This window comes from Camelus bactrianus, chromosome 9 (genome assembly GCF_048773025.1).
Source record: "Camelus bactrianus isolate YW-2024 breed Bactrian camel chromosome 9, ASM4877302v1, whole genome shotgun sequence".
Taxonomy (NCBI): Eukaryota; Metazoa; Chordata; class Mammalia; order Artiodactyla; family Camelidae; genus Camelus; species Camelus bactrianus.
Window position 1 is genome coordinate 60,394,606 of NC_133547.1, and position 25,272 is coordinate 60,419,877.

Here is a 25,272-nt window from a genome sequence, read left to right on the forward strand (position 1 = left end):
CAAGGAAAATGGTGGGATCCAGCAGCAAAGAATCCGTCTGACGTCTTCAGAGAACACAAGGCAACAGGTGGTATGTGTTCTCATGGTCCGGTCGTGGCTTGACTTCATTCACTCAATGAAAATGTCACAGCTCCCCTGGTCTTCGGTTTCAGTTTTGTCAAAGGAGATTATTCTACTACTTAATCATTACATACTACTTTTCAATAGTGAGATGATTCAAATACTACCCAGTGAAGAAAAGACCACCCCCTCCATGCCGAGAAACAGAGGTCCGGAGAACAATTTATAACCGTGGAACACAGGGCAGTGAAGATATCACCAACAATAAACTGAAAACAATGACTACGGAAGTTAATGTGCACTGAGCTAGAACATCATGCTCCAGGTACCTGTGGTGCGCTGTGCACTTTACATGTTACCATCTCATTTAACATGGCAACCCTAGAGGAAGCTTACTATTATCATGCCCATTTTACAGATGAGAAAACAGACATCAAGAAAAGTAAGCAATGGAGCAAAGACTCAAAGCCAGGTGCTCTAAGGTCAAGAGCCCATGCTCTTTGGTTGAAGGCTGGGGGGTGGGAAACCTGGGACTTAGGCTTAATCCCTTCCAGGCTATTCATTCACTGGTCACTTGGCCAATGGTAAGATGAAGACCCTAGTAAAGAGAGTTCCCCGACTGGGAGGCTCTATACCCACCCAGAACACCTCTCCTGGTGAGACTCTCTGGTCCAGTATGTTGGGACAAACCTACAGCACAACAAACTCAGGTTCCTAGGGGAGTCAGAAGTGCCCCCAACGGCTACCATCTCCAGCAAGATGGGTACAAACCAAAATGTTCACAGTGATTATCTTGGGAAGCTGGGTATGTGGGTGCCTTTAGTTTTTCCTTTTGTGCTTTTCTAGGTTTTTCTCTGCTTTTCTACTTTTGAGCAAGGGAAAAAACACAATTATTTAAAAAGAAAAAAAGTTTTTTTCTTGGGCCAAAACAGAAGAAGAGAAGGATGAATAAGGAGATGGAGAAGAGGAGGAGGAGAAGAAAGATGAGGAGGAGGAGGAGGAGAGACCTAGCAAAGCCCAGAGTCCTTCATACCTTAAGCCTGTGTGGCAGTTAAAAATGGAGAGAGGGCACAACTGAGCTATGGAAATAAAGATTTAATTTGGACTCTCTTTTTCCATCTTGTTTTTCCCTGAGCTAATTTTATAAATCAAAAGCTGTCAACCACACCTCAGTCAAGAAAAATATCTCAGTGTCCCCACTTCATGGGAAGAAACATTAGGATTGAGCAGTTTACCACAATCGAAAGCAGGATGAGTATAGACTAGTTCCAAAGGGAAAGACAGTCTCTAGCCACTGGTGAATGTGTATATATGTGTTGAGGGCAGAGAGCTTGAGAGAGATAAAATTGCTTAATAGAAGGTTTGTGTCAGCCAACCCCCTTAAAAGGACAAAAAAAAAAAAAAAAAAAAAAAAGCCTCTGTGATTCGGTACTTACAGCCCATGGCAGAGGGCTGCGACCCTCAAGGCATGGCAGGCCATGTGGGGCAGCACAGAAAATGCGACATCAGTTGTGTCACATGCACGGGCTCCGTGATTACTTCTAGTCCCCTAGGCTCCCTGTCCCTCTGCAGAGCAGCTGGGCATGACAACAGGGTGGGTCCCCTTACTCTCCTGGCCCCTCCCTCCCTTCCCCAAAAGGGCATGTGGTTAGAGTTGAGAGAGAATACTTTCAGAAACATTTAACCACTAATGACAGCAGCTTACCCTGAATGACAGGCTGGAGCAGAGCCGGGATTAGCCCTAAACTAGGGGCAGCTGGGACCACTTTGCGTGAATTGCTGCCTCCCTGCCCGTGGCCCACAGCCACCCTACTACCCATCCACCGTGCACACGCACACGCACACGCGCACACACACCCTCCCTTCCCCCAAATTCTTCGCTTGCCCTAAATCTGGAGTTTCCACTTTTTCCCTCTTGAATTACCAGTAAAATAAGACTCTCAGAAGGAGGAGAAAGCCTCAACATTTAAGGAAAATCTTCTCTTCAGGAGTTTCTTCTTTTGGAGGACTCACTCAGCCCTTAGAAGATGGGACTGTGTCATGATTAAAAGCTGGCCCAAATGCTGAAACCACACACCATAAGCCAAAAGAAGATCAGGACAAAAGCAGGGCGATGGGGTGGGGATGAACTGGGCTCCACCACAGGCAGCCTGGCTTTGGCTCTGGCCATGACTTCAACCTTGGCCTGATCCCTCCACCATTTTGGGGGTGGGGGAGGAGTTATGCAGGCCTGGGGCGGTCGGAAGGAGGCAGAACGGCAGAATTCCACAAATGGTCTCACATCACCCAGCTACAGAGATACAGCTCTCATTACAGCCTGTACGCCTTACAGTGCTGGTGTGGACTTACCTAAGTTCCTCCCTTAGAAACTGAGGTCTCCCTAAAAAAATGCTAGTCAAGGTCAGGGCCCTGGGATTCTCTCTCCACACTCTGGAAAGCAGGTAAGGTCCCCAGGAAAGGGCTCTTTGCTGCTCCTTGCCATTCAAGCTTTGACATTCACAGTGCTGGCCTAAGTCCTGAGCTGACCCTCAGAGCCACAGCCTTGGATGCCATGGGACATCCTGCATTGCCCTTCATGAAGGTATTCATCGAACTGCATTCAGTCATTATTTTCTGAGCACTAGGCCCTATTCTAGGGCTAGCAACAAAACAGAGAGTCCCTGATCTCAAGGAGCTTACATCTTAGTGGACATGCAGTGATCTGTAATTCTGCTCAGACACACCTGCATCACACCCGACAGTGCTGCTGTGTGGGGGCCACTGGGTAAGTGAGTGAGCCTGGCTGACAACTTGGCATTGTCACCCAGTGCAGCTCTGCTGATCATCATCATATAGGTAATAGTTTGTGGAGTAATTAAACAAGACAAAACTCTGTTTCTTTGTGTTAAAAAAAAAAAAAAAAAAAAGCCAGCCCTAGCATCAACGATGTCAATGAAAACAAAATGAAGAGGGAAAAAAGTGATGGCTCACAGACAGAAAAAAAATTTTTTTTTGCTAAATTAAAAAATGGAATTCAAGATTTGATGGTGGCTCAGAATCTGAGATTGACAAGCATATCATACCCTTTATGAGGAAATTGATTTAAAAAGCCACTGGCAGGTTCAAAATTCAAAACTCTTGCTCTTCCAAAGGTACTATCAAGAAAATGAAAAGACAATCATTAGACTGTGAAAAATTATTTGCAAAATACCTATGTGATTCAAAAACTTCTATCTAGAATATTTAAAAAAAACTCTCAAAACTCAGCAATTAAAAAAAACCCAAAATTTATATATATATATGTATATACATATATATATATATGTAAATCAAAAGATTTTAGAAGCAAAGATCTATAAATGACAAATAGGCACATGAAAGATGCTCAACACCATTAGTTATTTGGGAAATGCAAATTAAAACCACAATGAAAAAAAATTAAAAAAATTTTTAAAAAACCACAATGAGATACCATGATACAACTGTTAGAATGGACAAAGTAAAAAAACCAACCAAACAAGCAAGAAACAAAAAAACACCTAACAGCAACAAGTGCTGACAAGAACACAAAGCACCTGGGACTCTCAAACATTGCTGGAGGGAACACAACATGGTACTACCATTTTGAAAAACAGTTTGGCAGCTTCTTATGAAATCAAACATGCACTTAGCATACGAACTGCCAATCCTACTCCCAGGTATTTATCCAAGAGAAACAAAAACATGTTTACACAAAACCTGTACGCAAATGTTTATAGTGAATTTATTCATAATTTCCAAAACTGTAAACCCCTCAAAATGGTGAATGAATAGACAGACTGTGGTAAACCACACAGTAAAATACTACTCAGCAAATAAAAGGAATGAACTACTGATGCATGCAGCAACATAGATGAATCACAAATGCATCATGCTAAGTGGAAGAAGACAGACAAAGAAGGCTACAGAGTATATCATTCCATTTTTATGACATGTAGGAAAAGGAAAAACTGTTGGGAAAGAAAACAATTAGTATTTGCGTGTAGGTGGAGAAAGAAGTAGGGGCTGACTACAAAGGGGCAGGAGGGAACTTTTCCAGGAGATGAAACTTTCTACATCTTGATTATGGTAGTGGTTACCAGCCTATACTTTTGTCAAATCCCATACAACTGTATACTGCATAGGGTGCATTTTACTGCATGTGAATTATACCTCCATAAACCTAACTTAATAATTTTAAAAAGCAGTTTATGTGTTTCAGTCACTGCAAAAACAGCTCATCACATGAGAAAAAATTAACATAAGCAAAAGTTTTTTTAAAGGTAGGTAACTTACAGTATGAGGATATGCTAAAACAAACAAACAAACAAAAACCCACCCAGAAAGCAAAATCCTTGGTGAGAATGTGAGTTAATCAATACTCAGGACTCTACAAACACTCTGTATTAATAAATACAAAGATTCTTCAAAGCCTGGGGACACATCTCTCCCAAATGTCAAGAATTCATGGCTGACCAGATACCAAGTGCCAAGCATATTTTTCTATCTTGGTAAAAGAGGCCCAGAATGCTAAAGGGAGGTTCTTCGACCTCAGAATTCTGGTCCATTAGTATTCAAGCTCAGCAAGAGAAGTTCCAGGATGAAACCACTGATAGTCGGTTTTCATTCCATTAAAAAAAAAAAAAAAAGACACAAGTTAAAATTGCTTAATAAACTTAAAACTCTTCTCACATTCCAGTCCAGGGAATCCATGTTTGCCTGGATGACTACAACCACGAGGCGGCTCTCCTGCCCCTCCTCCAAGTCCTCTTAACTGGGCATTGTCTTTTAATAGCAGCATGGAAACAAAACTGAGTGAGGCTGGGCCGGTTTCCAGTAAAGAACCAGAAGGAAAAAAAATAATAATAACCAGCCACTTAAAATAGAGGCATGGAGAAAAAATGGGAAGCAGTGATGGGAAAAGAAAAGGTTTCCACCATTCAGAGAGGCATCAATCAGCAAACCTGCTCCCACCTACACCCTCCTCAAGTCTTCTCATTCAAAAGTGGATGGGGAAGAGGGGGAAGGGAGGGGGAGGAAGAGGAGAGGTGAAAAGGGAAAGGCGCAATTAGAGTTAAAAATGGGACCATTCGAGTCATTCCAAGGGTAATTTACGGCTCCACTCCACACCCTGCCTCTAGCTACCAGCCTCCAAAATGACAGGAAAGGTAAAAATAAATCTGCTGTCAAGTCCATTCTACACTACAGAGAGACAAGTGACTGACTTGGGCCCAACCTGGGGTACAGAGCAATCTTCTCAATGGTGGCAGCTTTTTGAGACTGAAAAATTCACTTTAACAGAGAATATACAAATGTGGACTCATCTCATCTCATTCCAGGTTGAATGTCGGGCTTTACTGAAGAGAATGCTCAAACATCCTCCCAAACTTGAAAGAGAGCTGAAGTCCAAGGGAAGCAGTCACGGTCTCACCCTGCCCCACCCCCGCTCAGGGCAGCAGTGGATGACCCTCGGGTTCCGTGACTGTAGGCGGCAGCCTGTGACTTATCTGTCCCATGTCCTGAGATGGTACAAGGGCACAGGATGCTTGAGCAGCTCAGGCAGGCAGCAAGGTGGGCATGACCCTCCACTCACCTGCAGGGGGCAGTGGCCTGGGACTGACCCCGAAAGGAATGCGGAGCTGCAACTTCAGGTACAGGGGCGGGGGTGGGGGGCAGAAAAGTATTTCCACCTTCTTCCCACGGGCATCAGGTCTGGTGTGAACCTGGACCAGTCCCAGACCCTGTGGTACCAGGGATGACAGTATATTGGGGCGTTATTTCTAAGCGTTCTGACACAAGTCCCAAAAGCAAGAATTCAGCAGGAGGGAAGTAACCTCCTAAAAGAACATGCTCAACGGACACTCCTCCAAACCTCCCTCTAAACTCCTCCCGAGGAAAATTCAGAGCCTTTGCTGATCTACTTGCCTGGCACACTCTTCTCTGGACTTTTCACCCGGCTGGCTCCTCATCCAAATCGTCATCTAAATGTTCCTCGTCTCCCAGGCTGCACTCAATTCCCTTGAAGTCTCTCGTGTAGCATCCTAACCTAGTCCTTGACAGCACTCCTATCTGCAATGATAAGTTTACTTGTTTAACGTCTGACATCAACAAGGTCCATGGTGGGGGACCATGTCTGTTTTGTGTACCTTTGTACAACCGGCACTGAGCATGTGCTTGGCCCCACAGTAGGCATATAAAAACATCTGCTGAATGAATAAAAGAAGCAAGCTATGAAATAAATACAAAAGCACTCTTGGGCCTGTAATCTCTAATACTTCCCATGTTCTTGGCAATCCAGTCTCTCCTCACCTCCCCATCTCCCACCACTCTTTTACAGAATGGAATCCACACCGAGATGGAATCCACAATATACCAGGCACTGAGAGTGTCAGAACTACTGTCTTCCAGAAAGATTAGCCCTCAATATCATGTACAAACATTCTCCCTTAACAGGATCTAGAAATAAAAATCATTAGACTTATTTTGTGCCAATATATCTACTAAAACTACAAGACAATCTCCAAATCCAACCAAATTTTATTTATCATGGGGTTTTTTTGTTGCTGTTCTAGCTATAATTTTCAAGCACTCTCCAAGAGGTAAAGTCTAGGCAAGTGATTAAACAGGAGAATTAAGAAGGATACTTTCTGTGGTAGGCATAATTTCTGAGATGCTCCTCCTCCAAAGACCCTAATGTCTAAAGCCAGGGAAAATGATGACATATCACACCCCTGATTATGTTGTATTATATGGCAAACACTATTATCATATATGATGTATAATAATATATGATAATATTATGGTATTATATGGCACAGTTGACCTTAAGAAAGGGAGACCATCTAATGACATCATCTCCCAAAAGCAGAGCACTTTCTCTAGCAATTGTCAGAAGTGGAGGGCAGAAGAGAAAATCAGAGATTCAAAGCACAAGGGAAATATGACACACCCTTGCCAGCTAGAAGATGGTAGGGTGGGGGCCGCACATATGAGAAGGAAAGTGGGTGACCTTAAGGAGCTGAGTGAGGCCCCAATTGATAGCAAGCAAGGAAATGGGGACGTCAGTCCTACAACTGCAGGTGACTGAATTCAGTCAATGACTCGAACAAGCTTTGAAGCAAATTCTACCATAGTTTCCAGATAAGCAAGCAGCCCTGCTGATGCCTTGATTTTGGCCTCGCGAGACACTTAGGAGACCAGCCAGCCAGCCACAATGTCCTGGTCTTCTGACCTACGGAATTGTGAGCTAATACGTGATGCTGTTTTAAGCCCTAAATCTGTGGTGACTTATTACACAGCAATTGAAGACGAACACATCCCCTCAATACAAATAAATATCCATTTCCACAGAAGAAGATATTAACTTTCAAACATACCATTAGGCAATAGCTTCGGCCTGAATTCCTGCCGGGCACCCCACCTCACTCTAGGTAGAGGGCCTTACACAGAGATGGCAACGCCCTACAGATTCAGGGCTCATGTCATAGGGATGATGTCCTTCATAAGACACACACATTCCTAACATTTAAGGATCACTTGGGGGTTTGAACGGCTATACATACGTGAGACATTAGTGTTCTTAGTGAGTAAGTGACACTTTTCTGGTGGGATTCAGGCACAAGGACTTCACACATTCTTTTTCCAAACAAGACATGTGTCAACATGTCTCTGACTCCAATGTTAACCTTAAAAGTTGAGAGAATTTGAAAAGAACAGTCCATGAAAAGGGTTCAAAGTGAAAATATCAATCATAAAGGGAAAAACAGATGGAACATGAGAGACTGAGGAGGCAGTGGGAACCCACCAGGCTCCTGGCGGTTAGGCCAAGCCTTGGAACGCACAAGGCCATCCTGATAAAAAGCCCTCCCTGTACCCAGTGCCCCTGAAATTATCACTTCTCAGAAGCCGAGGTGCCAAGGAATGTAAACCAGTAGCAAGACCCACCCCGAAGTTCTGGCAAGTGAGAAGCAGGAACACAAGACTCTTTCAACTCAAGTATTTACTGAACTGCTGCTACGTGCAGCGAGGCACCACTCTAGGCCCTGGTAGGGATACAAGACCCAGAAGGCCCAGGTGAGTTTGCCTGAGCACGCAGCGCCGCTGCTGCTATGGCCCTCCTCCCTTCCAAAAAAAGAGTGCTTTAGATGGAAGAGGAAAAGCTCACTCCTCAGGGGTCCCCAGTCTATCGTTCCTTTCTAAGTGTAAAGCGAAATCGTATGATGTGATTTAAAATAAAGCTCTCGGCTTACCTTTTTTAAAAAGGTCAGATTTTTGAGGTAAAATTATAAAAAAAAAAAAAAAGGAACAAAACCAATTATGTCCTAATCTCTCTTTCTCCTTCACCAAATGTCAGTTATTCACACCATATCCCACTCTAGATTTTCACTAATCTCATTTTTTAAATTGTTGTCATTTTTTCATTAAAAAGTTGTACCTTTAAACGCCATTTATAAGCACACGAAGTGGACCCAACACATAGGCGTGCTATCAAAGTCCAAGTAAGGCCCAAGTCCAAACAGAAAATCTTCAGACAGGGAGCCAGGGGAGGAGTTTCTGTTTTCTTTACACCATTAGGTGCAGAATTCCACACTCCATTATTGAATAATCAGTGAGCCAAAGATACCTTCAACATATCACGACAAAGAAAAGGCAGGTCCAAACACCGGCTTACAGTGGAAAGTTAGCTTAGCGAAAGGAAACCAAAAGGGCAGGAGAGAGAGCAATTAAAAGGCAAGATGATGAAAAAAGATCATCTTTGAAGAAAAGAGATCAAGAACTACAAGAAATATAACCATGACAGTTTAAAGACAAAAGGTATCGTATTGGTTTGGGTTTTTCTTCAATCTTTTTTTTTTCCCTCCTATCGGTTTTTGTGAGGACTCTTCTTGTATTTTGAAGTAAGAGATAGTCTGCCAAAGTTCAGTAGGTGTTCTGTGTGAATTAATGGGTCTGCAAAGGTAATTCTCAGTATATTCGTGGGAGGGGGTGAGTTGTGTGTCCTTCTACTCTGCCATCTTGGCACCCTCCCCCTTCAATCTTGTTTTTAAAATGAAGTATAGGCAACATACAATATTTTACTAGTTTCAGGCATATAACATAGTGGTTGGACATTTACAGACATCCCAAACTGATCACCACAATAAGGTGAGTAACCATCTGTCACCATACAAAGTGATTACGATAGTATTGACAATTTTCCCTGCGCTGTACGTTACATCCCCATGGCTGGCTTATTTCATAACTGGAAGTTTTTACCTCTTAATCCCCTTCACATATTTCTCTCAACCTCCCACAACCCCCTCATACTGTTGTTTTTTTTTAAAATCCAGTTAAATGCTATTGTGAGCAACACCATCTAAAATATAAGCACTCGAAAGGCTGAAATGAAATGGATGGGGAGAAATATGCCCAGAAAATATAAAACAGAAGGAAGTTGAGGAAGTTACACTAATGTCAAACCAAACAGATTTTTTAAATGATTTTTAAAATTCAGGCAAAATTTACATATATTTAAAATTCACCCTTTTTAAGGCCACAGTTTAATGAGTTCTCACAAATGTACACAATCATGTTACCAACACCACCATGGAGACACAGAACATTTCTGCCTGGGTTCATGTCCCAGCCGTACATTTTAACATAAGCTGTCTGAGTTTCAGTCTCCTCATTAACAAATTTGGGATAATAACAGATTGTGGTGAAGGTAATGATTTAATACACTTAAAGAACTTAGAACAGTGCTTGGAATAAACCAAGCACCTAATAAATGTTAATAATAACAACTCTAAAAAACAAAATAAATAAATAAATAAATAAAAAAGACACAGAACATTTCCATGGCCCCCCCCAAATTTCTTGGTGCCCTTGGCAGTCAATCCCTCCCCTCAATTCCCAAAAACTGCTGATTGGATTTCTGTCCTGATAATTTCATCTTTTCCATAATGTTATATAAATGGGAATCATACAGAATACAGCCTTTTGTGTATGGCTTCCTGTACTTAGCATAAGGCTTCTGAGAGTCACCCGTGTTCTAGGTTGTTCCTTTTTATTGCTCAGACCAAATAAATTTTAAGAGAAAAAGGCACTAGGAGAAGAGAGGATCACCAGATTAGGATAAAATGTTCCATTTGCCCATAAGGCATATTTCAAATTGGTATTGTGGACCCAAAAAAGTAACCTTGAAATACATAAAGCAGAAACTTATGGATATGATTTGGCCCCACCCATTACGCCGTCATCTCCTCCTATTTTCCCATCACCCCCTCCACTCCAGCCAGGACGGCCTGCCTACCACTCCTTCAGCCCCAAGGCACACTCCCAACTTAGCTCCTTTGCAATTGCCATTCTTCTGCCCAACATTCCTCCCCAGGTATCCTCCTGGATAAATCCCTCACCTTCTTCAAGTCTTTGCTCACAGGTCCCCTTCTTAACGAGACCTCTCCTGTACGTCTTATTTAATAGTGCATCGTGTTGTTATAGAATACGTTTATATGTGTTTTCACATGGATCAAATGCATTTCTTAAAAAATAGAGATCAATAAAACCAGAAAAAAGAGGAACACTCTGGGATTTCACATTACTATAGACGCCAAGCCAGGCAACGTTTTCAGAAAGGACAGGTCCACACGGTTATTAAACGTGCAGATAGGTCAGCTGGGCCTTCGTGGCTGTAATTTTGGCAGAATGACAGCGGCCGATGCCAGAATGAAGTAAATTAATGCATAAATAGAAATAAGGATGGGAGACCCAAAGAATATTGAGACCAATATCTTCTTTGTATTTTCAGTAAGTTATAGGCACATACTAACAACCCTGTGACGTGTAAAGCAGAAAGCAATATAAATTCTGTACTTCAGTTCTGTGACTATTTTGACCTAATACAAAATGAAAAACCTAAATATAGAATTGTTCCAGTGTTTAAAAGGAGTCGTTCTATTTAGGTTATTGAGCATACCATCACAGAGACAGTCACTAAACCAAACCCCAAATCTCCACTTCCACAGACCTTGGCACTTTCAAAAGGAGCCGTCCCGTGCCAACAGAATCCTAAAGGAAAAGTCTAACCTCATCATACCAAACCACAGCCACAAACACCATGGATCAAGTAACCCTTTTCCCTGCCATCCACATCTGTCCAAAGCATTTGCAGTCAGTTCTGTTCTGGTCTTCAGTCATCACACACCCAAACTGCCCAATCTCCCACGACTAAAAAGTCTTTTCTCTGAGACCCATACTCTTTCTACTGGCTTCTCTCTAAACTCTTTCCCTTTTGGTCACAATTCTGTAGGACTGAGAAGTCCTAGAATCCAGATACAGATCTGGTTACAGTAGAAATGTCACCTCTGTGCCCTAAATTGTGGTGACCGTTCCATTGGCCCCGTTGTCAGGAATACATTTTGTTTTGCTCTGCATCTCCGAGGGTTGGTTTGCATTCCTCCTCCCACGGATACACTTTCCGAGGAATAACTCTGCCCCAGAGCCACACTGTAGCACTGTTCCACCGAGCCAGCTAAGCACCAATCACAACCACTACAGGGGATGCCATTTTAGAGTGACAGCTTCATAAGCTGCTCCCCTCCTGCATTTCTCATTTCCACCAATGGCATCACAGTCCAAGAGCTTGGGAGTCCCCTGTATGTCTCCTCATCCTCCACCCTGTCTTAGCGAGTCACCCAGCCCAGTCCACCTCAATGATTACACCTCCCAGTTCTCTCTCCCGTCTCCTCTCCAATCTGCCACCACCCACAGCTAGTCACCAACTCCTATCTCACCATTCCTACAACAGTGCTCTTATTAGTCCCTGAGTCAAGTCTCAACCTCCACTGTGTCACAGCCTCAATCCTATTCCTCATGTACCAAGTGCTCAGAGGAGAGCCCCACAAGCTCCTTGTGTGCAAGGCCAGGTCTCAGGTATCACTGAATGAGTACATGCATGACACAGGTTCCTTTTCTTGCTCCTTTCTCTTCCCCAGCAATCATACCAACGCTACAGCCAGATATGGGGATGGGAGGCCTGAATGGAAACTGTAAAGATGCTCAGTTCAGGGTTGCGCTGACAGGGTGACATCTCCAAATAACTACAGTTCCAAATCAAGAAGGCTTTAGTCATCTCAGTGCAAGGACAGGCGGCAGTGGCCAACAGTGACAGAGAATGGCCCAGTGCCCGAAGGCTCAGTTCCCGTCCACCGCTTTCCCCGCTCGTTTTGCTTCCCAGTCCCCACTGGCCCTCCCAGGACTCCCAGCAGTGTTCCCAGCAGTGTTCCCAGCAGCCTCACACCCCGCTGAGTTTGTTTTTCTTTCCTTTCTGGGCTGGGCTGTCTGCAGACACAGCTGATGAGCTATTTAGAGCTCACCAGAGACCTTGGGCCTTTATGAAAGTCTCCAAGATGACAGCTCTTTTAAATGTCCAGTGGTCATTAATGCCAAGGCAAGCAAGTCAATCAATCTGATATGTTTTTATCAGAGCAGCATAAAAAGGGAGAGAGGAAAGGAGGGTGGGTGAAAACTCTAACAGAGAAGGGTCTGAAACTTTTACACGTAAAAGAACGATGTGGGAACTTGTTAAAATGTAGATTCTGACCAACACTGGCCAATACTGACAGCCGATGGGGGACGAGGGCCTCCAGCCCTTCACACCAAACACACACACACACACACACACACACACTCATGTACATTCACATATCCTCTTAAAATAAATACATACCTAATACAGAATGTAGAAAATTAATTCTTAAGCTCATATAGACAGTTTCTTAACTGAGATCCCTTTCACAGTTTGCAGACCTATTAATGAAAAACTTTTATGAACCGAAAAGCAAATTCAATGCCTTCTTCCATTTGTTGGTACCATTTCCCTCTAGGACTATGGAAAATCTACAGGGCTTCTAGATGGAGGAGCGAGTACTTAAGTCAAAAGAAATCTTATGGTTGTGCCTGGAGCAGCAGCATAGCTCACAGACAGTCCTGTGGGTTTCATCTGTTAGCTGACTTCACCTTAACTCCTGGATTTCATGTAATAGCTGGGGAGGGGAAAAACTCACAGGTGATGAAGAATCAGCAAACCACAGAGGGACCCTGACGTCCTGGCTTTCCACCTTCAGTCAGGAATTTCACAACCCTTTCTCACCTAAAAGTGACTCCAAAGGGAGCTGCCAGTACCAGCATGGCTCCCCTCTGCTGGGTACTTTTTCCCTCCACGTAGACTGCACTGGTTGCTTCTCTAGCTCACCAGTTAGCACCTTCAACTTGTCAGTCCCTAAGATACTACACAGAAGCCTTGGGCAACGGACAAGAGTCTCTCTACAAACTCCCACCCACCCTCTCCTTAGTCTTCCCCTCTCCACACACTGCTTCCTTCTCTCTCTGAGCTTCCCACGGCGCCCACAGTTTCATCTGCCTGTTTCACGTACGTCTCGTGCATCGCGAAGACTGTGAACTCATTGTGGAAAGCGGACGCCATGCTTCTGGCAAGCCCCACGCGAGGCGATGAGCGCACGGTACCGGGGACACATTAGAGCTGCAAAACCTGAATTGACTTAGGCACTGATCCCAAGCCAGCCCTCATTCCAGCAAAATAAAATAAACACTGGGGGATTATTAAAGGGTGTGGTAGGGACTCCCTGTGCCAACGAGCACACACTCTCCCAGGGGGCTCCGTAATACATGGGAACAAGGAACACTGGTGGAGTTGCCTGGACAGGACGGCACACTAACAGACAGAACCCTGGGTGCACCGCGTCACGGCCCACACTCCAAACACCAAATGGTGCTGGACCAGCCCTCTTGGGCCACCAAGATTAGTGCTGTTCTGACACATTATCTGGCAGTGAACCAGCTTTCATGTGGAGCCCCTTCCCTGAAGGCCCGAACTTAATTCTCCAACCTGAGATTCCTCAGTGACAAAAGCAAGACCTACAAGGCCAGCGTGGAGCACAGACTTAGAATCACTGGCTAGGCTGCTACATAGATAAACTGTAGGGGAGAGGAATGAGCCGTTATCAGCGAGCCTGGAGAAACCCTAAGTTCTGAAATCTGTCTGCCTTAACAGCAGACAACAATTTCTCCAAACTAACACCATGCTGTTTTAGTTTACCTAAGTTGCTGAGTGATACATTTTTTTAAAATTGTGAAATATACCATGTAAACAAAAGAATACACTAAATATATATTCAGTTGGAAAAAAGAATAATAAAATGAACACCCAGGGATCCACCATCCAGGCTAAGAAATAACATTTCCAGTACCCAGAAGCTTTCATCATGCTTTTTTCCTCATTAAACCCCCACATGATAACCCTGAATTCAGGAGAATGGTTCATTATTCCCTTCCACTTTTCATAGTTTTGCCACCTGTGAAGGTATCCATAAAAAAAAAAATAGGGTTTCATTTCAAATTTTTAAACTTTACATAAATGACATCACACTGTACACTTCTTCCTGTGATCATCTGCTGCTCTTGTTCAACACTATGTTTCTGACATTCCACCGTACTGTTGTAACTATCTCTCCCCCATCTTACAGTATTTCACTGTAAGACCACACAACAATTTATGATAGTAACTCTTTCTTTACTCAGCCAGACCCACTAGCAGGACGCTGACATGGTCTGTCTGCTAATAAATTCCTGACCATGAATTGTTGGTGGTGATCCTATGCTGACGTCCATGTGGCAGAGCAGATGGTAAAACAACCAGAGGTGCTTCACCTGATGATCAGTAAAGAGTGGGCAAGATCCCACTAAGAGATGGAGCTGTGAGGCCGTGCTCAGCAAGCACATGGGAGCTTTGCTGGATGAACGTGGGTAGATGAACCCTTAAGATAAAACCCTTACATGGTGCCAGTTCTAAGGCTTTATGAAGCAGGGAGAGGAGAGGAAAAGGTCCATCTGACACTGCAATCTTCACCTTCATGGGCACGTCAGAGCACCTTTGATCATGGAGAACAGCAACAAGTCCAAGAAAAACCTACCCTTCAGACAGCGAAAGCTAAATATTTAGTCTGGGAGGCGGCAGGCAGAAGCCCATCATTCTCTCTACCTCAGGAAACCAAGGACAGCAGAGGATTGTCCCTGAATCCTGAAGGTTTGATTCATCACCCTCCTAACTACAGTCTCCTGGATGTGAATGTTTCAGTAATGCCTACTTCCCAGGTTTGGCAGTGGGGAAGTGGGGCATAAAAGACAGTCCCCAGATGCAACCCCCACCCCATCACCTTCACAGAGCCCTCCCAAAGTACGAGGCCCTCAGATGGATGTAGTTCAGCTCAGTTCATTCCTACAGTGACCCAGGTGATAGCCCCATTTTACACCTGAAAAAACTGAGAGGCTGCGAAGTTGAGTGACTTGTCCAATATCATACAGCAAGTAAATGACAGGCCAGGATTCAATCTGCGTCTTCTGATTCCAAAGCCCCACGCTCATCCAGTAGACGACTCTGCTGCCACCTAGGCATGCAGGCTGGCCTCTCTAAATGCAGCAGCAGTGGGGAAAGGGGGGTTTTAGGGAAGCAGAAGATGTTACATCTCGGTGATACTTCCAAAAGTGCTGCTGAATGGCAACAGGTTCCATGCGAACACATGATAAACTTAGATGGCAGAGGCCTGTGGAAACTCACAGGCCACGCATAGAAAATGCTACAGTAGCTGGGCAGACAGAGGAGGCCTCCCCATACGGCTTAAACGACCTAGAAAGCACTTTGCCCACCAGTAATTAACTAACAGTGAACGTCTACCATGTGTTATGGGCAAAAGTGCAACCCATTTTCTGCTGAAGCCTGGTTGCTGCTGTAACAGTCAACAATCCCCAACACAAACAACACCAGAGAAGGGGTATCCAGATATGTGACTTTCGAGGTCTATCAACTAGAGAACTTCAGAGAGCAACAAACAGGTCAAAAACTGAAGTCCAAACCTGTCAAGAGCTGAACTCTGCCTTTTACACCAAATTAATTGACATCAGTTGTCAGACACCAACTTTCCAACCAGCTAAAGGACCAAGATGGCGGGTATTAATGCCAGAGCTAAGAAGGCATTATTCTCAAAGAGTGAATGGCTGAGGTGTTCTTCTCCACCATCTACTCGCCCCTGAATAGATTCTGTTTTCTCTAGTTCTGGGTTCCAATCATGCCTCTCGTGATACAAGATTTGCCAATTATACTGTCGGTCCTTAACTGGTAAGCCTCAACTATTTATCCCAACTTAGAGGTCATCTTGTGAGTCACAGAGAAGAGTGACCAGTCTTCAGGGTATGAGATAAGACATTTGCAGAGGCTTGGAGAAAAGACGACAAGGAAATGGTACCTCTGCTTCTAATGATGCTACAGACAACTGAACAAAATATTCAACCCTCTCTTGTTCCTGACACCTGTCAGGCACCAAAACCCCACAAACCCTCAAAACAACCAAATCCAGAGAGGCAGACGACTGTCCTCAGAGGGACCTTTCCAGCTGCTGTGGGTAATGGCTAAAATATACTCTGTTTCTTAAAGCATTACACCCCTAGTCCCTGGGATTTGTCTGGGAAGACTTTTACCAGTTATTCGCCTACTCTGTGCAAATAATGGTTTACAAACTATATTCCATATGATTCTTTTCCTTAATATTCCCTTAAAATGTCTGGGGATTTTGTACATTGTAATAAGCAAGAAAATGGGTTCCCAACCTCCTCATTATCTCTCTAATGCACTTAAAACTATTCCCCTGCCTGGGAATTCAACTGCTGTGGAAATGGTTTGTACCTTTAACACAACACAAGTATAAGATGGGAATGTCAGTAAATAAAATTACGTCATTTGTGATGAGTAACAAGTATAACGTAGCTCAGACTCTGAGTGCAGAAGGTCTTCACCAACACTCCCAAGGGAATCATGAATCAATCCCCACAAACAGGAATGCACAGACAGGAAACTTCACATGCAAAGAACCACTGCTCTAGGTGTTTCTGTGTGCATCCTAGAAGGATAGCTGTGGCCGCTGTATCGGATGTATTAAAAAAAAAGCAGTCAAGCTCTGTTCAACAGTTCCTCTTATCCAAATACCCAATTTGGCCAGTCCCTATCTTGTCAAGGAATCCACGACCCTTCTGAGAATCCTGAGTTTTGTATTCCCCCCAGGCCCTCTTAACACACTTATAAGTCTTATAAGTTAGTTATAAGCTCTCTGGAAATCTCCAACAGTTTCTAACATAAATTGTTCCTCACTACTTCCCAACGTGTTTTCAAGAGCTCTAAGTGACTTCCCAGCTCCTCTCATCCACAAGGCCAGCGGTGGGGCGGCGGATGGGGGTCTTACCGGGATCTCCCACCAAAGCAGTTTGTGCTGGGGGGCTGGTGCCGGGTCTCTGGAGCGACAGCTGTCCCGCTGGACTCTCTTGAAGGTGGCTGTGAACCTGGAAAGGGGACCCATCATGGGAAAAGACAGAAACATTGACACGCTCAAACCTCTGTGTGAGATGTGGGTACAGGCACGGGGCTAACTTCTGTTTTAGAGCGTCCCACCCCGGTGGGATGCGGTCCGTCCAGCAAGCTGCAGCCACCAGCAGGAGAAGGACAGGGGCGGCCGGGTGAGATCTGATTGAGGCCACAAAACAGAGGGGCTCAAACCTGGGAAATAATTTTTCTTCTCCAAGACCTTCAAGAACGTCAAAGGCACTTACGAGCACGCTGTCTTATATGTTAAATGAACTTCGGCCACACCACAGAAGACAGAGGACGGATGCTGGCCATGCAATGGGGGCAAGGAACTGGGGCGTCTCTCGACATCACAAGCAGGGAGCTTTTAAAAAGCCAGATCAGTTTTGATCCAGATCAAATCATGATATTCTCCTGATCAAAAACTCTTCAACAGCTTTCTGCTCCTTTGGATGAGGTTCAAAATCCTTACTAAGGTCTTCAAGGCTGCAGGTCTCAGCCGACCTGCTTCTGTGGCCTCACCTCCTACCACTCCCTGTCTTGCTCCCCATGATCCAGCCACCCTGGCTGCCTCTGTACCCACCACGGGCCATGCTCCCTCCCACCTGAGAGCTTCTGCACCTGAGATCCCTCCACCTCTTACTCAGCCACCCCTTTATCCCACATCCCTTCCTTGGCCTGTCTAAACGCCTCATACTCCAGCGGGTCTCAGCTTCCTCAGAGAAACCTTCCCCAGCCCCCAATTTACATGAGATCCCCTAAAGCACAGCACTCTTCCTTTATAGCTTGTGTCACAATTACAATTATATAATTACATATGAGTTTCCTCATTTGATGCTTAACATCCCCTGCCCCCACCAAGTAGATAAGTAAAGACCATGTGAATTTTGTCCCTGCCATCTGGCTAGCACCTGGTCCAAGACCTAGTACAAGCCAAGTGCTCAACTATGGATCTATGTGTTGAATGAGTCAATGGCACGTGTTTTTCTAGATACAGCAAAAGTACCGCGAGCACCACACAGCCTGGTTGAATAAGGAGTCTTAGCAGTCAAGGCCCAGCCAATCACTGAGATCTTACCCAAATGCCCTTGAAACAGAATTCAAATCTCACCCCTGAAGCTAGAGAAAGCCTGTTAGGGGCCTGGAAAGTGCCACAGTTACATCACATTTAATGAGAAAAATTATGGAGAAAGCCAACCCATTTCAGATCTCAGCCTTCATGAAGTAATTTCCTGCTAGATCCAAAGGTGACTAATTTCAGACTAGATCAAAAGAAACAAACTGCCCACATTCAGGACAGAGCAGGAGACACTCTCCAATATCCCCGCTTCTTGCCTATAATTTGCTAATGTGAATCTCTGAGACATATGGCTCCTCTTTCCCGACCAAAACTGGCTCATAAAAGATGAGATCCCCAGGAAGTTTAACTGGAAGAAAAACGGGCCCAAGTAACATTTAATAAAGATGTTTTATTTTCCAAAGCCCGTGTGGGATGAAAAGATGTTTTTCCCTGCTCTCAAACCAAACAACTTGCTTACAAAGACTTGACATTTATTTTGGTCCTTTATCAGGAAATAGTCCTTGAAAAATCATGCCATGATTTTGATCCACAATGCTAAGAAGAGTCAGGGCTGGCTGAGCAGTCCCCAAACCCAGGGATAGAACCAAGCTCTGGGCACCTCTTCCGGCCCTCCTGCCCCACCGCACCCCGTCCCGGCACAGCCCCGGGGAGCAGGGCGGCACTCACCGTCCGTCACGGCACTGCCATTAGGCACGCTTCCCAGATCAACAGTGGGCCCGTCCAGGAAAATTGTCAGCTCACCACCCGAGACAACACCGCCTTTGTTTTCAGTCTGCAGGTTCAGGGTCAGCTGCGTGTTCTCCACTGTTGGACACAAAAAGCAACATGAGTGGACAAAAGCAGATGTACCCCGAGTTAAGATTCTGTGAGTTATAAGCCCCTACTTCAGCTACTCTGGCTTCCCTGGCAACATTTCTCTGCATCTTCAAACTTGTCTTATGGCATGGAAGAAAGAATGGGAAGGAATATGCCTGACTGTCATCATTGTATTAGTCTGGTGGGAAAGGCTGTACTCGTTTTTTCCTAAACGTTTTACATCATTAGGTTAGCAAAGTAATTTCTAAATTACTTATTTGTTTGCTTATACCTGCAGGATCATAAGAGAATAGTAAAGGATGTGGATGGCATACAGAGGAAGAAGGAAGTCACAAGCAGCCATCCCCCCTCCCCATACAAAGAACGGTGGCCAAAAGGACTGAAACAGGTCAGGAGAGCCCCAGGAGAAGCCATCAGGAGTCATCTCTAGATAAAGGATTGTAGGGACTTATTTGTGTTAAAAAGTTGTTTGTTTGGCTAATTTTCAATCCTGAAAATGTTTCACTTTGAAATAAGGCAAAAAAAAAATTTAAAGAACAAAAATTCAATATGGGCAAGTCAGCCCCACAGTGACAGGGACCCGGGTGAGTCCCGTAAGGCGAGACTAGTCGACACGTGGCTCTATGACTGGGGTGAGAAGACAGCTCAGAGTCACCCAGCCTCTGGAGCACTAAGCAAATCCAGCCCTGTGGGCAAACAAGAACAAACTGACACGAGGCAGAAGCACCAATCCCTGGGCGGTCTGGAAACCGCAGCACACACACCCTACCCCCCACCCACCCCACTGCCAAGCCTGGCCACACTGAACGGCTTCCATCCAGTTACTGCCCAGGAGCAATAGCCTCGGCTTCAGGGCTGTTTGATAATTACCAAGAAACAGCAGCATTTATGAGGACTTCCAAAGGGTATGCAGTCCTTCCATGCCTCCCCACATCTTACAAAGCCAGACCAGGAAAGTGCCACATATTCCAACCTCCCTCCCCACCCACACTACCCATCAAACCACCACTTCATTCTATCTCTTAGTTGCTACTGTATTATTATAAACTTGTTTTCTAGAACAAGTATAAATAACTATCTCCATGAGCATTTCCTAGAGACAATCTCCCCCTACCAAAAAAAAAAACTGCCCTGCATCTAAGAAACAGACACAGCCCTTTAAGAACTTAGCAGAAAAATAAGTCTCCATCAATTCGATGATCTACCATGATAAGGCAGAAACCAGTTATCCTTAGGTATTCAAGCTCTCAAAGCATCTCTCCCTTCCCTCAATCTTTCTTCCCTGAAATGGATCACCCCAAATCCTTTCGAGTCTGTTTTCAGTCAGTTTCCCTAAGTGGGTTGGTGAGTTCCAAATATTTCTATAAATTAACACTTGTAATCTGAAAACTAGTTCCTTAAAAAGTCCAAGGGGGAAAGAACTGAGGCCCTTCAACCAGCAGCAGCACTTGTCAGCCATGCAAATGAGCCCCCTTGGAAGTGGCTCCTCCAGCCCCAGTCCAGCTTTCAGATGATTACAGCCCAGCCAATATACCAACTGCAAACTCATGAGAGATCCCAGGCCAGAATGCCCAGCTAAGCTGCTCCCAAATCCTGATCCACTGAAACTTTGAGATAATAAATGTGTTGGGGTTTTTTAAAGTCAACTATCATGCTGAGATCCAGGCCCTAAGTCCCTAGCTGGCAGGAGAGCACAGAGACCGAGGGCAAGTACCAGTCAGGCAGACTGGATTCATATCTCAGTTCTACTACCTAGTAGCTATGCAGTATTACACAAATTACTTAACATGAACATTGGTCTCTCTGCATGCAAAACAGAGGCAGCAAGAACACATTTTTCAGAAAACATATGTAAAGAATTAAACAGCACCTGGTAAGTTCCTGATAAGATGCCATTTTTATTATTTCCCTGTTGACTCTCCTGTTTTTCAGCTGAAGAGTCCCAACTTCTCTCAGTCTAACCCATTCATTGTATTCTTGCTCTTCTCTTGACTTTTCTTCTCTTAACCTTTTTCACGTTTTGGCAACAAACTCCAAGGTCAGCCAAACTCTTCCAAGGTCAGCCACATTTGTACTGCAAGGATGAACAATCTTCTAGTCTTGTTTCTAGGATACTTCTTAAAGATGCCCTGTCCACCACTGTCAGAAATGTGCTGAGATGAGCATTCTCAAAGGGCTCCTTGGTTCCCTTCTTGAAATCTCAAAGGCCATCACTTTACAAGTGGAGTGTACACTTTTCCCCTCCTTCCTGGAGGGATGATAATATTCAATAGGAAGAAGGAAGAGCCCAAGGCCTCTTGCTGCTCATTTCAAACTCCTGACAGTCACCCTACCATGGTCCTCTGACAAAGCCTGGGCAGAGCCTACATTTTTCTCTTCATGGTCTCATCTCAAGGTTCCAGCTTAGCTCTTCTGTCTGGTTTTCTGGTCATTGTGTCCAGCAGTCATTATATATGCGTAGATTCAGAAGTTACCTTGCAACTCTTTGGGAGTTCAAAAAGAGCCAGTAAAGGGGGAGGTCTTTTTTTTCTTTAAACTAAGCTTCTGAGAACATAACCCTCTACTGTTCTACTTACCAAAAGGAAATTTCAGAGAGACCTCAGTCCATCCCCATCATACCCAAGTGATTGAAATGAACATCACTAACAGCAAGACAACCTGACACCCGCATGCTTCCTGACATGATACAGTATGAAGTACACAACATCGCTTTTAAAGTCCTCTTGCAAAAGCATTTAACCTGAGTCCAATCTAGCCTCTAAACTTCCTTCCCAGTTTACATGAAATAAGAGGACAGAGGAACAAATTCATGAGGAAACAATCAGACTAACCCAGAATATGGGGCATCTATACAGTGACTATCCTGGACTCCTCAAAAAGTCAGTGTCATTAAGCACAGGCAAGAAGAAGACTCCTTTAAAGGAACACAACTACCAAATCTCTTGTGTGAATTTTAATTAAACCTTGGTTTGAAAATATATTTAGACAACTGGAGAAATTTGCATCCAGACTGGATATTGAATAATGTCTGAAATTACTGCTGACTTTCTTAGGTTTGATAATGGTACTGTGGCTTTATTTAGGAATGTTCTTACTCTTCAGAGATTCAAGAGTAGATGATGATAACATCTACACTTATTCTCAAATGGTTTTGCAGAATAGGCTGAAGTGTCATGATGTCTACCTTCAAATGGTTCAGGGAAAACAATGCACATGCACACACCCCCAGGCTGACACATCTAGGGTCAAACAAATGGAGCAAAATCTTAGCAAGTGTTGGTTCTCGGTGGAGGGCATTTGGGCATTCATTGTGTTACTCTTTCAATTACATTGTAGGTTGGAAATTTCATGATAAAAAGTTTGGGAAAAGGTTTTTTTTTTTAATTGGCAAGGCTATTAAAAAATTAAACCTCTGAGAACAGAACACTCTATTATTCTCTTTAAAAAAAAAAAAAAAAAACCTGAGCCAGGGGAGCCCTACAATGCATAATAGGACTAAAGAAACCATGAGCTAACTGAGTGACAAGCTTGAGCATACAGGGGAGGCTGAAAGGAGTAAGTGTGACTGAAAAACATATACTGGAATCCGAGCTATAAATAGCAGCATTAGCCACCTCGCCGTGGGGCCCTCAGGTTTTACTGCGGCCACACTGTCAACTCCACAAAGGGCCTTTCTCTTGCACCAGGTCTTCGCGCTGCCTTTTGAGGTACTGCTCAAAAGTCACAAAACTGATGAAAACATGGGTGTAGTAAGGCGAGTTCCAGAAGGAGAATCGGATTTAGCATAAGAGACTCACCAACGAGCCCTCGACCTCTCCTGGCCCTGCTCTGCCTGTGAGTGTGCAGTTCCCATGTGTGCAGTGAGCGCCCACTCTTCCCGTCACTGAGATCCAACAGGCTCAGAACAGACAAAAGGCTGTGCTCCTGGGTGTTTCTATTCTAGCTGGGGCAAACAGACAATAAGCAATATGGCTTTTTTTAAAAACTAAATTGCATAATCTGTTAGAAGGTGGTAAATGCATGAAAAATAAATGAAAGGAGGGAAAGGGAAGGAAAATGCAAGAGTTTGGAGGAGGGTTTGGTGCGCTGAGAGTGTCTCACTGGGAAGGTGACAACTGAGCAAAGACTTAAAAGAAGGATGAGGCAGGGGAGCCACATAAGTATCTGGAGGAAGAATATTCCAGGCAGAGAGAGAAGGAAACACAGATGGGGGCATGCTGGGCAGGTCTGAGGCACAGCAGGGAGGCTGGTGTGGTCAGAGGGGATGAAGAAAGAGGGGAGCAGGAGACGAGGGCAGTCAGAAATCAGATTCACAAGGAAGACCTTGGAGCCCCTGCAAGGTCTCCGGCGTTTATTCTGCATGAGATCGGGAGCCATTAGAGGGTTGTGAGCAAGGAAGGGCTGTGACTTCTGTTGTAGCACAACCACTATGGCTGCAGGAGGAGCAAGAGCTGAAGCAGACAAGACCTGGGAGGAGGTTACTGCAATACTCCAGGCAGGAGCAGCTGGGGGCTCAGACCAAGGCGACAGCAGTGTCTGGGAACAGGGTGCCTATGGGAGACTGCCTTTTCCTCCTTCTTTCCAGCCCCTGTTAGGAAAGACCCATGGCTCCCCACCGAGCACATCGCCAGGCCCCACAGGCCCCCCCAGGCTCTTGGAATCAAAGCTTTGGGCAAGTCTTAGGCAGGGGCTGCAAAAGAGCACCAAGTGAGAGCATGGCTAGAGGAAGTCAGAGTCAATTACGACCAAACGGAACATATATAATGAAACTATTCCGCTGGCAAGAGACCTTAGTTCCTTCAAGAAAGCCAAGCCCCTGAGCTCATGCTAACTTCAGCAATCAGCAAACGTACTCCTGTTCTGTTCTAAGTACCCACTGGTGACCAAGACCTGGTAACTGGTGATGCAACTTAATGGAAGTTGACAGACAGCGGCAGGGCTGGCTATTAGAAGCTAGAGGCAAAGAATTTGAAAAATCCTCAAGGGCTGTGCCAAGAGATCCCTTTAAAAGCTAGCACACAAGGAGAGACAAGCGGAGAGCAGGTGCTTCCTGATGGAAGCACACACCACCTCATCAAAAGGAGAGAAATAAGAACCCAGATCAGATCAAGCCTCTAGATCCTGAGTTCGATAGGGATGAGTTTACAGGAAACAGAGAGGGACAGAGGAACATGCTGAACCACAGTTCAGGGATACAAACAGCAAAACCCAACATGTGGGAAACTACGGGACAAACCGTCCAGTTTCTTCAACAATGAATTGCAAGGGGGAAAAGGAGGATGGAGAAACATACTGATTAAAAGAGACTTAAGAGACATATCAATCTTGTTTGGATCCTGATTCAAACAAACCCATGGTGGGGGAAAAATATTTCTAAGACAACTGAGGAAATGTAGAATCTCACTGAACATCTGATGATACTAAATGATTACCATTAAGTTTCTTGGGTATGAAATTGGTTTTATAGTTATGGCTGTTCAGAGTCCTTATCTTTTAGGGATACATACTGAAATATTTGTAAATGAAACATGTCTGGGACTTAAATAAAAACAGCCTAGTGGGGAGGGGGGGTAGGAACTGCAATCCATATCTGTGCAGCTGGGCGACGGGCACACGGGGGCTCACAGGCTACTCTTCCAATGTACTCTTGGCAACTTCTACCACTTTATTTTTCAAGCCACCAAACCTAAGGTACAAACAGTGACTGAAAACTAAAAAACTTACATGAATTCAACATTCACACATACAGTTTGAAATACAAAAAGGTAGAAAATAAACAGTCAAACTGCTGAGGGAGTAGCTCCTACTCTTATTTTCAAAGTCTCAGATTTGCAAGCGGCTTCAGGTTAATAATTTCCTATTGGGAAGAGCTGTTACGTGCAACAGGGATGAGTAATATTTTTCTAAGAGT

General features: G+C 44.4%; 1 protein-coding gene across 2 annotated transcripts in view; it reads right to left on the bottom strand.

Moving 5' to 3' along the window:
- The window catches only part of WWP2 (WW domain containing E3 ubiquitin protein ligase 2), a 118,239-nt gene that overhangs the window by 50,310 nt on the left and 42,657 nt on the right, over nucleotides 1-25,272 (bottom strand). For both annotated transcript variants that reach the window (XM_074370507.1, XM_010960587.3), the window contains exons 5-6: nucleotides 19,212-19,349; nucleotides 17,346-17,442 (exon numbers count right to left, since the gene is read on the bottom strand). In XM_074370507.1, the coding sequence (XP_074226608.1) occupies nucleotides 17,346-17,442; nucleotides 19,212-19,349 (235 nt within the window). The remainder of the gene's footprint in view (nucleotides 1-17,345; nucleotides 17,443-19,211; nucleotides 19,350-25,272) is intronic.